The sequence below is a fragment of the Natrix helvetica genome (genome assembly GCF_964273705.1).
Source record: "Natrix helvetica genome assembly, chromosome: 1".
Lineage (NCBI taxonomy): Eukaryota > Metazoa > Chordata > Lepidosauria > Squamata > Natricidae > Natrix > Natrix helvetica.
Window position 1 is genome coordinate 197074630 of NC_138548.1, and position 13361 is coordinate 197087990.

General features: G+C 42.6%; 2 protein-coding genes across 2 annotated transcripts in view; one reads left to right on the forward strand and one right to left on the reverse strand.

The window, feature by feature from the left end:
• Positions 1-3851: 3851 nt before the first annotated feature.
• SSR4 (signal sequence receptor subunit 4) lies at positions 3852-8464 on the forward strand. The gene is made up of 6 exons (XM_081939261.1): positions 3852-3991; positions 4490-4608; positions 5094-5168; positions 5828-5917; positions 6788-6853; positions 8332-8464. Exons 1-6 carry the CDS (start codon positions 3925-3927, stop codon positions 8434-8436), a joined length of 522 nt encoding a protein of 173 aa, XP_081795387.1. The 5' UTR covers positions 3852-3924; the 3' UTR covers positions 8437-8464.
• A 2647-nt stretch (positions 8465-11111) lies between these two features.
• Positions 11112-13361, reverse strand: part of PDZD4 (PDZ domain containing 4) — a 29334-nt gene continuing 27084 nt past the window's right edge. Inside the window, exon 8 of the mRNA XM_081935341.1 lies at positions 11112-13205. Within this exon, the coding sequence (XP_081791467.1) occupies positions 11871-13205 (1335 nt within the window). The 3' untranslated portion in view covers positions 11112-11870. The remainder of the gene's footprint in view (positions 13206-13361) is intronic.

Genomic DNA, 13361 nt, shown 5'->3' on the forward strand with positions numbered 1-13361 from the left:
CCAGTAGAAAGTCTACTCTACACATTCTGGAGTCAGCAGAAAATTATACCAGGATGACATTTGCTGTCTCCATTTGCCAATCACTACTCTGCCTCTATTCCCTTGGTTTTACCTCATGGCTCAATAGCACTGTTCTGATTTTGCTATGCTGGATGTGAGAAGCAAAGGGATTAATAGTTGATTCCTCTGCCGTCCACCCTCTTCAGCATGTCTCCTAATGAGAGGAACACCTGCCAGCAACATCATTGCACAAAAGACAGGAATGGAATAGGTCTGGCTAAAGGTCTCTGTCTCATTTCTAGGCTTGTGACTGTTTCCTTAACTAACCCCCATTCTGCCATAGCCCTAGCCTAAGCTGAATAAGACTAAAAAAAATATTTTGGCATCGCAAAAGGAGCCAAGTCACAAGCAGCATTTTAATTTAAGATTTCTCTCCCCTTCTTCTCCTTATATAGGCAACAAATGCCAACTTCTGGATTCCTCTGTCTTCTGTCCCCATCACTCAATTGTTTCATTATTTCAACCTTGTGCTCAACCTGTCAGGACCACAAAATTAAAGTACTTACAGTACTGCTGGCAGAGCAACCCAAATCTCTTGTGCTATTTCGACAGACTATTTTAACTTTACTGGATGCCATATGTATTCAGCTGGGGAAGGGCTCCCTTGGCATGCCAAAAGAACCCCTATCCTAAAAAAAGCTCTAATGCGCTGAACAAATCTGAAAGACCAGCACAACATAGCCCTGTCTGCCACAACTGGCACAGACTGGAAAGGAAATGAGTCCACGTTTGGGTTCAAATGGTCAATAAGAGCTGTGGTGGTGCAGTGGTTAATATGGCAAGCTAATTCCACCAACTGCCAGCAGTTCGATCTCACTGGCTCAAGGTTGACTCGGCCTTCCATCCTTCCGAGGTCAGTAAATTGAGGAGGCAGGTTATTGGGAGCAATATGCTGACTCTGTAAACCGCTTAGAGCAGGCTGTAAAACATTGTGAAGTGGTATGTAAGTCTAAATGCTACTGCTATTGCTATTGCTCTGATCCTGTCAATTCCTAAGCTCCAGGCTCTGCTTTCAACATAATAGAGATGATTTTGCACACTACACTGATGGCTGCTTTTAAACAACATCACATGAGGAAGCTATTTTAACATTGGTGTAGCTAAGAATGACTTAAGCCTTGAGTTTCATCTTTAGGATCTGGCCTTCTAAAGAGCAGTCAGGGTTGATCTTCTCTAGGACTGACCGGTTTGATCACCTTGCAGTCCAAGGGACTCGCAGGAGTCTTCTCCAGTACCATAGTTCAAAGGCCTCAATTCTTTGGCACACTCAGCCTTTTGTTGGCAGGGTGATGTCTCTGCTTTTTAGTTTGCTGTCTAGATTTGCCATAGCTTTCCTCCCCAGGAGCAAGGGATTTTAAATTTCTTGGCTGCAGTCTCCATCTGCCGTGCTCTTGGAGCCTAGGAAAATAAAATATGTCATTACCTCCATTTCTTCCCCATCTATTTGTCAGGAATTGAGAGGGCTGGATGCCATGATCTTAGTTTTCTTAATGTTGAGTTTCAAGCCAACTTTTGCACTCTCCTTCTTTACCCGCATCAAGAGGTTCTTCAGTTCCTCTTCACTTTCTGCCATTAGAGTGACGTCATCTGCATATCTGAGGTTGTTGATATTTCTCCTGGCAATCTTAATTCCAATTTTTGATTCATCTAGCCCAGTGCTTCTCAATTATTTTCTGTCATGCCCCCCCTAGGAAGAAGAAAACATTTCACGCCCCCCGCACGATTGCAAATAGTATCATTTGTCTATAAAATTGTTATAAGTACACCTCTGCATAACACTGTATCCTTATTAAACACCTCTTATTTTATACAATAAACACTTATCCATAAGTAATTCATCGCAATTCTGTGAGAAAATGATGAGAAATGCAGTAAATAGCTTATTTTTAAATTGGTGCTGTTCTGGGGACATAGATTGCAGGTGGCTTCTCTGATAGTGATAGCTTTTCAATGACACTCTAGCAAGCCAGGCACAATATTTTAATCTATAAATTAGATTAGATGGCGGAGTATTTTATAAAATATTTTTAACATTTCTCGGTTTTAATTTCTAACATACTACACATCAGTGATATAACCCACACACATCAAAGCTTTTTGGTGTCCTCAATCACTTTTTAAAAATCAAAGAGACCCCCAGGCTAAAACCTTTGACAACCGATCTAGTCCTATAATATGTAGAGACCCCAGTGGAAAAGCTGCCTCGTATTTCTGTTTCCCAGAAGCAAAGCCTTCCTCTGAGCGAGAGGCAACCACCCAGGCATGGCCCTCCTGGAAGTGAGGATGTGCCTTCGGCCAGAGGAAAAGCGAGGGTCGGGCCAGGCAGAAGCCAAACTGGGCACAGAGGCTGAGCAGGCAGGAGCCACGCTGCCTCTCCCTCTTATTGCAGGCTATCGAGATCCGCAGCCCTGCCCATCCCTGCAAAGGAGAGCACAACGTTGTTGCACCGGCACTAATTCGGCGGGACTCGTCCCCGAAGCGCCAGGGTTGCTCCAGCGGCGCGGCCCCCGGGGACGCTACCTTTGCCTGCACCCGTCACCAAAGCGCGGTGGCCAAAGAAGTGCTCCATCTTCCGCGGCGGCTGAACTTCCAATCGGCGCTGGAGGCAGCGCTGGAAGGGAAGAGGCGGCTCATGTCGACAATGTTTGCCGAGGTCAAACGAGCCCCCCTTTACGGAGCCTCACGCCCCCCCTGGGGGGCGCGCCCCACTATTTGAGAAACACTGATCTAGCCCCACCTTTCTCATGATGTGCTCTCAATATAAGTTAAATAGGCAGGGAGACAGTATACAACCCTGCCGGGCTCCTTTTTAAACCAATCAATGTTCCATGTCCTTTTCTCACTGTTGCTTCTTGACCCGCATTGAATAGCTCAGCTGGAATAGTCACCTCCACTAGCTTTGTTGTTGCTCAGATTTTCTATGGCCCATTTGACCTCACATTCTAGGACGTCTGGCTTAAGGTCAATGACAAACACCCCCCCCCCCCCAATCTTGGTTATTAAGCTCATTCTTGTATAGTTCTTTTGTGCAATTTTGCCATCTATTCTTAATCTCTTCTGCCTCTGTTCAATCCCCCCCCCCCAATTTTGGTCCTTTATCATGCCCACCTTTGCATGAAACATTCCCTTCGTATCTCCAATTTTCTTGGAAGAGGAATGAATGAATGGAAACTAATCAAGGAGAGAACCGACCAAGAACTAAGGAAAAATTTCCTGACAGTTACAATTAATTAGTGGAACAAGTTGCCTCCAGAAGTTGTGGGTGCTCCAACACTGGAGATTTTTAAGAAGAGATTGGACTGACAGGATTAAATTTGATTTGTCTGAAATTGTTGCATCTCTTACATCTCTGTTCCACGGCAATCGACCTCTCGTGCAAATGCTCCAAATACTGTTTCTCAAAAAATGTTTTCTAATTATATTGTTAAATAACAGCAAGCGACCGACCACTGCAAATTAATTACCGCGGATAATTTAGCGCCACCTAAGCAATCACTGTAGTCGGTTCTTGCATAGGAACGAGGAAACCGCGTTCGACAGCGCGTTACTCATACCACCTTCGGATGATAGCAAGTTCTACGTGACGCCTGCGCAGTTGGAATCGCTTTGGGCTGGTGCCGCCCTCTCGCCATTGGCTGGGCAACAAAAGTTCCGAGCGGCCATTTTAGAAACATTCCTTTCGGGGAAGGCCACGTTTCTTTCTGCTCGCCCCGCCACTTGTCACGTGTCGCAGCGGCGGTTGCTGGAGCCGCGTCGCCCGTGCGGATTGGCTGGCGGCCTTTCCCGCCGTCCCTCGCGACGGAGGAGGACGGCTCGGCTTGACGGCAGCAGGTTGGTCGTTGCTCGCTCTTTCCCTGCTCGGTGATGGCGGGGGCCGGGTTGGGGCTGCCGTGGTTGGTGTCCGCCTTGTTGGTGCTGAGTGGGGTGCGAGGTAATGGAGACTTTACGGGGATCTTCTTGTGGCCTCTTTTCCTTTCTCGTCTTCGTTGAGAAGTCCCGGGATTGATCGAGTTTGTGGGCCCTTCCGAGGAGCTTCCCTCGTGTGGCCCGCATTTCTTTCTTCTCTCCCGAAGATTTCTTCCCCTAGTTTCAGGCAGTTTCCTCAGCCCAGTTTCATTTTGCCCCCCCCCCCCCGAGTATAATTCGCAGGCATATTTTTTTTTCACTTATCTCGGGTCTAAGCAGACAAGACAGGTTAAAATGAAGCAAGAACTATGTAGAAGGCAGAACAACTAGATTTTAAAAGGTTGATTTTATTGCTAATGCACTGCTCAAAACATATTTGATCATTTCAAACACTACCCATGAATGCAGTATGAGATCATGAAGCTCAGTAAGGACTTCAGTTCCTTAAGCATCTCATTGAATGGCCTAGCTTTCCACTTCAAGCTCTAAATATTTTGATAAAATCATTTTTCTTTCCTGGCAGGTGAAACGTGCACAGAACCAGTTATCTCCCCATCCTATTATACTACCTCAGATGCTGTTATTTCTTCGGAAACCGTCTTTGTTGTTGAGATCTCCCTCACCTGTAAAAATGGAGCACAAGTAAGTGCCTGGATGTTTTTTTTTTTTACATGTTAAAGGAAAAACAATCTCAAAAATTTGCCACAGATATAGTACATTGTGTTATAAATGATTATGATAGGACAGTGAATCTGTCCCATTACGTGCATGGCTTTGGATTTATGGTAGGTCCCTTTCCATGGACTTCCCATAGTGGACTCCATGCCAGAAAAACTTGTCTCCCCGAACCATTGGCTGGTCTGATTTACTGTAGTCCTAGCTACTGATGTGGGTGGTACATTTCAAAACAGCAGAAAAGTAGCCATCTGAGTTCTTTTATTGATAGAAAAACTTGATTCCCTTCTCCACTAGATTTTTTATTCAAGGGAAGCTGGCATTGATCTGATGGCAATGAATGAGATCTGTCTTTCCTGTTATTTCAGGGTCCTCTTATAGACATTTAAGATGTCAAGATGAGAGATTATATGGATTTCTGTTACTCTGATACCCCATATTTTTTCCTATAGAATGTGGCCCTCTATGCAGATGTCAATGGCAAGCAATTCCCTGTTACACGAGGTCAGGATGTTGGTCGCTATCAGGTAAGAATAAACATGATTCCTACTAGTCAATATCTAAGATTTTGCAAAATACTTAAATTTGATTTTTATGGAATTAGTGAAGTTTTTAAAATTCTGCCTTGGTTTGCAGTCTTGGTTTCATTATTAAAAATATAAACAGAAGAAATTGTCATATACAAAATCTGGTTCACAGTTTGGTTTTAAAATATGAAATATCTTACAATCTAAAAGGATTGTAATATGAAAATTGTGCAACATATAAGTAAATTGTAGGCAAAATTGGGTTTTGTCTGTGTTGGAAGCAGCCTGGAAGTTTGATTAAATAAGTAACATAATGGTTTTAATAGGATTAACAATGTTTGAGATTAGTGATAAAAGAATAAGTTGCCAATCCTTAAACCATATAGCTTTGGAAAAGAAAGGCAGTGGTTTTGAGCCATAAATGCATGGCCCTAGTTTTGTGGTGGGTCTGATTCTGTGAGTCCCTCCTTCTCTCCATGCTAAAAGAAATTGCCATTCCGAACCATTGGCTAGTTTGGTTTATTATAGCCCTGGCTACTGAAGTGAGTGGTACATCTCTGTTAATGTCTTTGGGTGTGTGTTTATTTATATACCTGTACTATCAAAAAAGACAGTTTCTCTCATGGCTGATCCTGTATCTTTTTTGGGGGGGAGGACAGGTTTCTTGGAGCATGGAACATAAGCTGGCTCACTCGGGCACCTATGAGGTGAAGTTTTTTGATGAGGAGTCCTATAGTATCTTGCGCAAGGTGAGATTGCACTGATGGATGGAAGGAAAAGATACAAGTAAATTTTGTAGACTGCAGATTTGTGATCAGTATAGGAATAGGGGAAGCAAATGTTTACATTTTACTATTAAAGTTGGTAGCTCAACTTTTTTTTCAGTAGCTGGAAGCCCCATGAATTACAGGTAGTCTGACATGACCACATCATGATGTTAATAAGCAATAACATTAAAGTGAATTTTGCCCCATTCTACGACTGTTCTTGCCATAGTTTTTAAGTGAATCATTACAACTGTTAACTTAGTAACTCAAGTTATTAAGTGACTCTGCCTTCCCCATGACTCTGCTTGTCCGAAAGTTGCAAAAGGTGATCACATGGCCCCAGGACACTGCATCTGTCATAAATATGAATCAGTTGCCAAATGTCTGAATTTTGATTGTGTAATCACAGGGATGCTGCCATTGTTATGTGTGAAAAATGGTCATGTCACTTTTTTCACTGCTGTTGTAACTTTGAACAATCACTAAATGGAACTGTTGTAAGATGAGGACTACCTGTAATTTCAAAATGCCTTCTATTATGTGGGGGGGAAATGACATGGTTCTATGTAAAAATATAAATATTTCCTTTATTAATGATATACCATGACATGCCTATACACACTCAGAACTGAGACTGAGGCATCTTTCTTGATCAGATGGCCCATGGAAATTAAACTTTAAGAACCAACTCACCTACTTTGACACTGAACTGAAAACATAGTCCTTGTATTCTGTTTCACTGCTAGATGTATTGTCTACCATGCTTTCCTCTGCTAATTGTATTCATGTAGTGTCTCCATTGTAAGTAGACGATGATGCTATCAGCTGTTAATTCTCTTCCCTCCATCTTAGGCTCAGCGCAACAATGAGGATGTCTCAGAGATCAAACCTCTTTTTACAGTCAGTGTGGATCATCGGGTGAGTGCAGCTTCTGTGGGTATGGAGCTACTATAATAGATGGCCAATGCAACCAAGTCAGACGTTCAGTACTACCACAATTGAATAAACCAGGCCATTTACAGCATATGCTACTTTCTGATTGCAGTTTGTGTATTCTATGATGGTTTCTTTAGTTAGTTGAGCCACTATTTCTATTTACGACCAGTCGCTTAGATTATTTATGATCCGGTTACAAAGTTCAACAGCTGCCTATCCCATGGCCATGGTGACATAATTACTTTTTGGGTGCTCAGCAAGAAGTCTGCATTTACAGTCATTTACAATGTCACATAGTCACATGATCACGATTGACCATATTTTTGCCAAAAGCTGGTGTTTACTTCTGGCTTGAGGCAAAAATGTCCAATTGCAAACTGGGTAGGCTTAATGGCTGCTACAGAAAAGGTTATAAGATAGTCAACAGATGACTTGCTTTATGACTGCCACAGCTTATGATTGTAATGGACTACCTGTATGCTTGAAAACATGCTGCAAAGAGTTATAATGCTCCCAATTCCCAAGGAGAAGGATTTGATCCAGATAGATGAGATAAAAACTATGTATGCTATTAAAATGGAGGGAATGTGATATAAAAGATATAAAAGGCTAGTTCATAATGAAAAATTAATGTATTATTTTTAGTTTAGCAGGGAGTGTAGGAATAGCTACAGTTAATGGGGTAGGAAGAGAAAGGATGTGTATCATTTGGTGCATGTTCCCAGAAATCCAGCCTCTTAAAATGTCTAAGCAAGTTGGATTCAGAATTGAGATTTTGCTGTGTCATAGAAAAGACACAAACAATATAAAAAAGCTTTCTATATTAGCAAACACAAAATGGCTGCCAGAGATTATTCTATCTGTATATAAAATGGCTGCCATAATGGGCCACTCATGCATCAGACATTTCATAGCAAACTAGTGAAGTTGAAAAGTTTCTCCCAGATGTGTATACTGCAATCATATATGCCAGACCTGCCCAGAAAGTTCAGTGGTTTTCCCTAGTAGGCTGCATTTGGGGCTTTAGCTTTACTATTCTTTTAAACTTGACTATTTCAAAGTTTAGCCCTGCTCAGTATCGGTAAGTTCCTTTGTGGTCCTTTGTTTTGCTAAGTAATGGGAGAAAATGAAGAAAATAGAAAAATGGTACAATTGCAGGGTTGATCTACTTAATTAATCCTCAAACTTAGGCCAGTTTTATTACTTGATTGGGGTTTCTCACACTGCAGACAGGCCATATCTAGGCATAGTTCCTGTTTAGGTGGCATGTCCTGATACAATTCAACCCTCTGCTACTACAGTTTAGTACCTTGTAGCCCAAACGAGTTAAAAATCATGGTACAGTACCAAGAAAATTTAGTTCCACCATTTCTTATTCTTTCTTAAAAGGAAATGATTAATGATTAAAAATCATGCGGCTCATTCAATATGTTTTTATTCTTTCCACCTTCCATTTGCAGGGTGCCTGGAGCGGACCATGGGTCTCCACTGAGGTATTGGCAGCATTAATTGGTATTCTGGTATATTATATGGCATTCACTGCTAAGAGCAACATCCAAACATAAAGCACTTCAATAAACTCTCTACCAACCACTGGTTTCTGTCTTTTCTTTAGAAAGCAAAGATTTTCCCCATTTTATCTTCAAAAATATCCCTGTATAGCTTGCGAGCATCATTAATTTCCCTCTCATGTTTTGGTTTGAGCTAGGTCAGAATTATAACAGTGTTAGAGCTGCTTGTAATCTGATCAAAGTGCATTTGCTGATGATCTTGCCACCTTTCAAAGTAAGATTTTTGAGACTCAAACTCTGTCTAAAGTTTAAACAAAGAGCCAAAAAGACCAAATAAAGCAAATGCTTTCCATGGAACTGGAGTCCTGGAAAGAAGCACCGGACACACACATACCCTAAATGTGCATACTTTGCCAAGCTAACGTTCTGAATTGTGGCTGCCTTAATATTGGGGATTGGCTGAACTGCTCCTGAGTTAAGGCCCATTTTCCTTTCCCTTAATCCCATTAAGCAATGCATCTCTGGGTAGTCATAATTATGCTACAGCTCGTTATCTAATGACCAGCTCTTGGCATGAGCCTCTGCAGCCAGGGTGGGATTACCGCATTGCTCTAAAGTTGTATTCATGCCAGGTTATAAAGAATATAAGGATAGTCATGCATTCTAAGTAACATTTACTACTACTGCAGTCCAGTCAGATTTTTAGCTGCTGCAATCTTCATTTGAACCAGTGTGGAAATCAAATTCATGTACGATTTTACAGACCATTGAGTAAACTAAAGGAATATTAAATATTGTTTCAAATTTTTCAGGAAAGGTTCATGATGGAACTTGCTACTAATTATAGACCATATTTATTTCTCATCTAATATAGATTGTCCATTTTTAGCAACCACAGCCAGGACCAACAGCAAGGTGGTTAAGTGGTCACTGAATGGGGTTGTGTTTATGATCTTCAGCTTTCCTTTGTTTTTCAGAACTGCAGGTTGTAAACGTCATTGGTTCCAAAGTTACTTTTTCACCCCAGTTATAACTGCGGATAGTTGCTGCTGGGGCAGTCACTAAGCAAGGACTTCCTGTAAATGGAACAGGCAATGGGTTCCATTTTAACATAGAAATAAATTTAAAAAATGGTGATAGGGCTACATGCATAAGAAAGTATGATTGGTGCGTCCTGTAAGGTAGAAGTACAGTTTCCCAAGTACTGGACAGTTTCTATTCCTTCTACTGGGGTGTCACCTAGATTGGGTGTCACAAGCCCTGAAGTGTGTAATTATTTAAATTGTAGCTCATTTGAAAGCTTGTGTTTATTCTGCCTTGCCACTGTTCTAAAGTAGAAATTAGCATGCTTTCTCTGGTATTACAAGTTAGCTTTTTATCCTGGATGTAATTTTTATAAAACCTCTATTAAATGGTAGCTTAAATAGTAAGGTGTTTTTTTCTTTCAGAAGAAACTCAGAATTGTGTTTTGAATGCAATACTTTTTCCTTAATGCAAAATTATTTCAGGGTTTATAGAAGAACAAGATACAGATCTGTAATACTAAGATGCTGATGTGGTGATATTGGAGTATCTTCACTGTTCTCTTTGGTCACTGACCTGTATTTTAAATGGTAAATTTTGCCATTATCTTAAATTACGTTCAACAGCCAAGCAAGGCTTTTGGCTCATCCAGCATATAGCTGGGTGGTACTCTGTCAAGGGCATAATTCAACAAGTTTTGGAGATATATCGCAAATTCATTACCCGAGTCCTTTTTAAGTGAGATTTGATTGAGCCAGACTAAGACTTCATGCATATTTTTTATGATATTGGAGGATATTCAGAAAATATGAACATGTTTGATGACTAGGGTTTCAGAAATTATTCCATTGCTAGTATGTCTCAGAAGTGACCCAATTCACACAGTACATATCCTAAGATATTATTTGGCTTATTTGATTTTGGCTTAATGTGAACTCTGAACTTAACCACTTATAGTCCATGAACTCTGAATCACAGCGTAAGGTAATTTTAAATAATGTTGCTTGTAATTTTAAAAGGTTGCTTGCCTCACATTAATTGCTCAACCCATGTTTATTTAATAAAACGAGATTCATATTCTCATAAAACTTTATTAAATAAAATGGGTTGAGCAATTCTTGTGAGGCAAGCAATCCTTTGCTGGTTTGCGAATCACAATGCATTTGGGTAGACTGGTGGTAATGATATTAAGTAGGTGAGGGGTCAGAACACTTATGAAAAAGACATAAGATTTTCCATATTTTCCCTGTTTTTGAAGGGGAAGAGAGCTTGCAACTGGGAAACTTCAGGTTGCTCAACTTAACAGAATGCAATCAGTAAACCTAGCCATTGGCTGGAGTCATTGTACCCTAATAATTTTGGGGTTACTTTATGAGTCAGCTTGTCATTTAAACTTGGAAAAATGGATTAATTCCATAAATGGAGCTTCAGTTAATTAAGCTTGCCATACAAGTTAGCTGCTGTGTTCTGCGTACTAACATTTTCATCCCTTTCCACTCCTGTTGCCTTTATGGTACCATCTGCCTTCCCACAAACCCCCACTGGCAATGCCGGCTTTCCACATACATGCTTACTGTATATTAGAGATCTTCTACAGCATGAACAGCTTTACTAATTTTACACAGCCAGCACCAGTTTTAAAAGTATGCTGCCAATTTGTGTAACTTGTTTCAATGAATAAAAACGGTTTTTTTTATTCTTTTTATTGTAACAATGCAATTTCAGCCTCAGGTACAAGGTTTGCTACAAGCTTTCCATTGCAAAACCTCCCTATGCTTAAGCTACTGCCTCTTCCTGAGCTGGGAGGGAAGGGCAGTGACATGGTAGAAAATGCAGGAAGGGAGCACTTGGTCACTTGTGGATTGAGCCTCCAGGGCTCGGACCTCCATCCTGGGAGAAATTTAAAAAATGTAAAATCACAATCACAAAAGAGGAAAGAGAAAGAAGAAAGATGTCACAACATCCCAATTTGGGAAGACAGGAAGGGTTCATTGGTCCTGTTGATGGGGATGAGCCTCCTTTTCTTGTGCTCTGCACAGTGTCTATAGATGAGAATTGGTTCTTTGTGCTTCAGGATGGGATTGGCATGGACCAAGCTTGGCAAAAGCTTTCCCGTAAGTGAAAGGGGACAAGAGACTCGCACAATTGCCTTCAATATAGATGGTGCACACATCAGGGAAACAGACTTTACTCCCTAGCAGGCTCCCGATGATAGCAAGCTTGGTGGCCTATTTTGCCCCCTGGTTCTTAAGGCAGGAAGGGATGCTGGGCTTGTCACACTCTAAATTTGGTGTAGAGAAGAGGGCTCTTTGAGCCCACGGAGTACAAATAGTAAAAGGTCCCAAGTATGTTCAAAGAGCAATCGACCTATTAATCAAGGAGGAAACATCTGTGTTTATTCTACTTTCTCCAGTCTGGCCAGGAGACAATGGTGCAGCTTCCCTCCAGTGTCCTTTCTTACACACTCAAACAGTAGTGACTGAAAGCAGTGGGTTGTAAACTCTGCGGCCATCTGCTGAGCGAGTGCCGTGAGCCAACATTTCTTGGATGGTAATCCAGTTGTCCAAGATACGTCGGCTCCGTTTCTTCATGGTTTTACGGTGGCTCAGTGCCAAGATGTTGACCTCACCAGAAACCCCTCTAGCTTCATTTCCTTCCCTTTCTCTCAAGCACTCCAGCCGGCTCTGCATCATAAACTCACGGCGTTTCCGTTGCTCACGAGCTCGAATCAAGTGCTGCTTCCGTTCCTCCTTGCTCCAGTAACGTCCCATCTTCATCTCACTGACCGCATCATCGTCTGTTGTCATGCCGCTGCGTTCCTCGCGGATCTTCATGGCCCTGGCTTTGAGCAGCCGGTCCCTCACTGGTCTCTTGGCCACGTAGCGAGTGCCATCACTACGGACCTTTACTTTCCACTCCATGCGGGGTTCTGCTTTGCTCCCAAGCGAGTCTTTGCAAATGCTGGCTAAGCTCATAGGGCTGATGGGAGCAGGTAGCTCTTCCCGCTGACGTCGACTTAAATAAGGACTGCTTTCCCCAGTTGCCTTGGGGCTGCGCCGCACCCGCTCTTCCCGGCGGAACTTAGGGTGTGGAGGGGAAGGAGGAGCTGTGCGGTTGAGATTGGGGGTCTCAGCCAAGCGACGCAAGGGGCTTTCCAGTAAGGGGGTGCTTCGACAACTTTCTCCAGTGTTGTAGGCACTCGTGCTGTCCTTATCTGAGCGTTCTGGCAGTTCAGTGATGTCTGACAGTTCGTGCTTCTTAGGTTCCCCTTCCAAAGTATACAGCCCTTCTTCCTCAAGCAGCCAGGCCTTCATGCAGCGTTCACGGAGCTGTTGCATCTTCTGTGCTCGCAAGATGTTGCGGCACTTAAACTCCAGGTGGCGGAGCTCCTCTTCTAGCAGAGCCACCTCGTTGCGGTTGACATCCAGGGCAGCGTTCACTAGCCCTGGTTCATTGCCATTCTCTAGATGACACTTGAGCTCCAGGAGCTCACGGTAACGTTCGTACTCTTCATCGGTAAGTCCTGGCATCAGGTCTGTGCCCACAGCACTAGGAAGCTCCCCTGCCAGGAGGGAGTCCATGCTATAATGGAAGTCCCGAGGCTGGAGGCTAGGTCCAAATTTGCGCAGGCTGCCTGGCGTATTGGCGGCACTGGGCGCTTCATCTCCTAGCAGGTCATGTTCAGAGCTCTCCTCGTTGCGGGTACTTTCATCTGTCCGGCCAACTCCACTGTCCAGTTCCTGGCTGTTAGTCAGAGGTGTGGCTGCATCCCCAGAAGGCTTTTCTTGTAGTGGTTCCTCCTAAGGAAAAGAGGGAGAGGGCACCATTCAGGGAAATCTGTTCTAGATTTTGGCCCAGAATTTCCTATCTGAAACTTTCATGCCAGCCTTACAGACCCTTGCAGCTAAACTCTCAGATTTGAATTTGGTAAAGACTTGAGGGATCAGTTGTACATT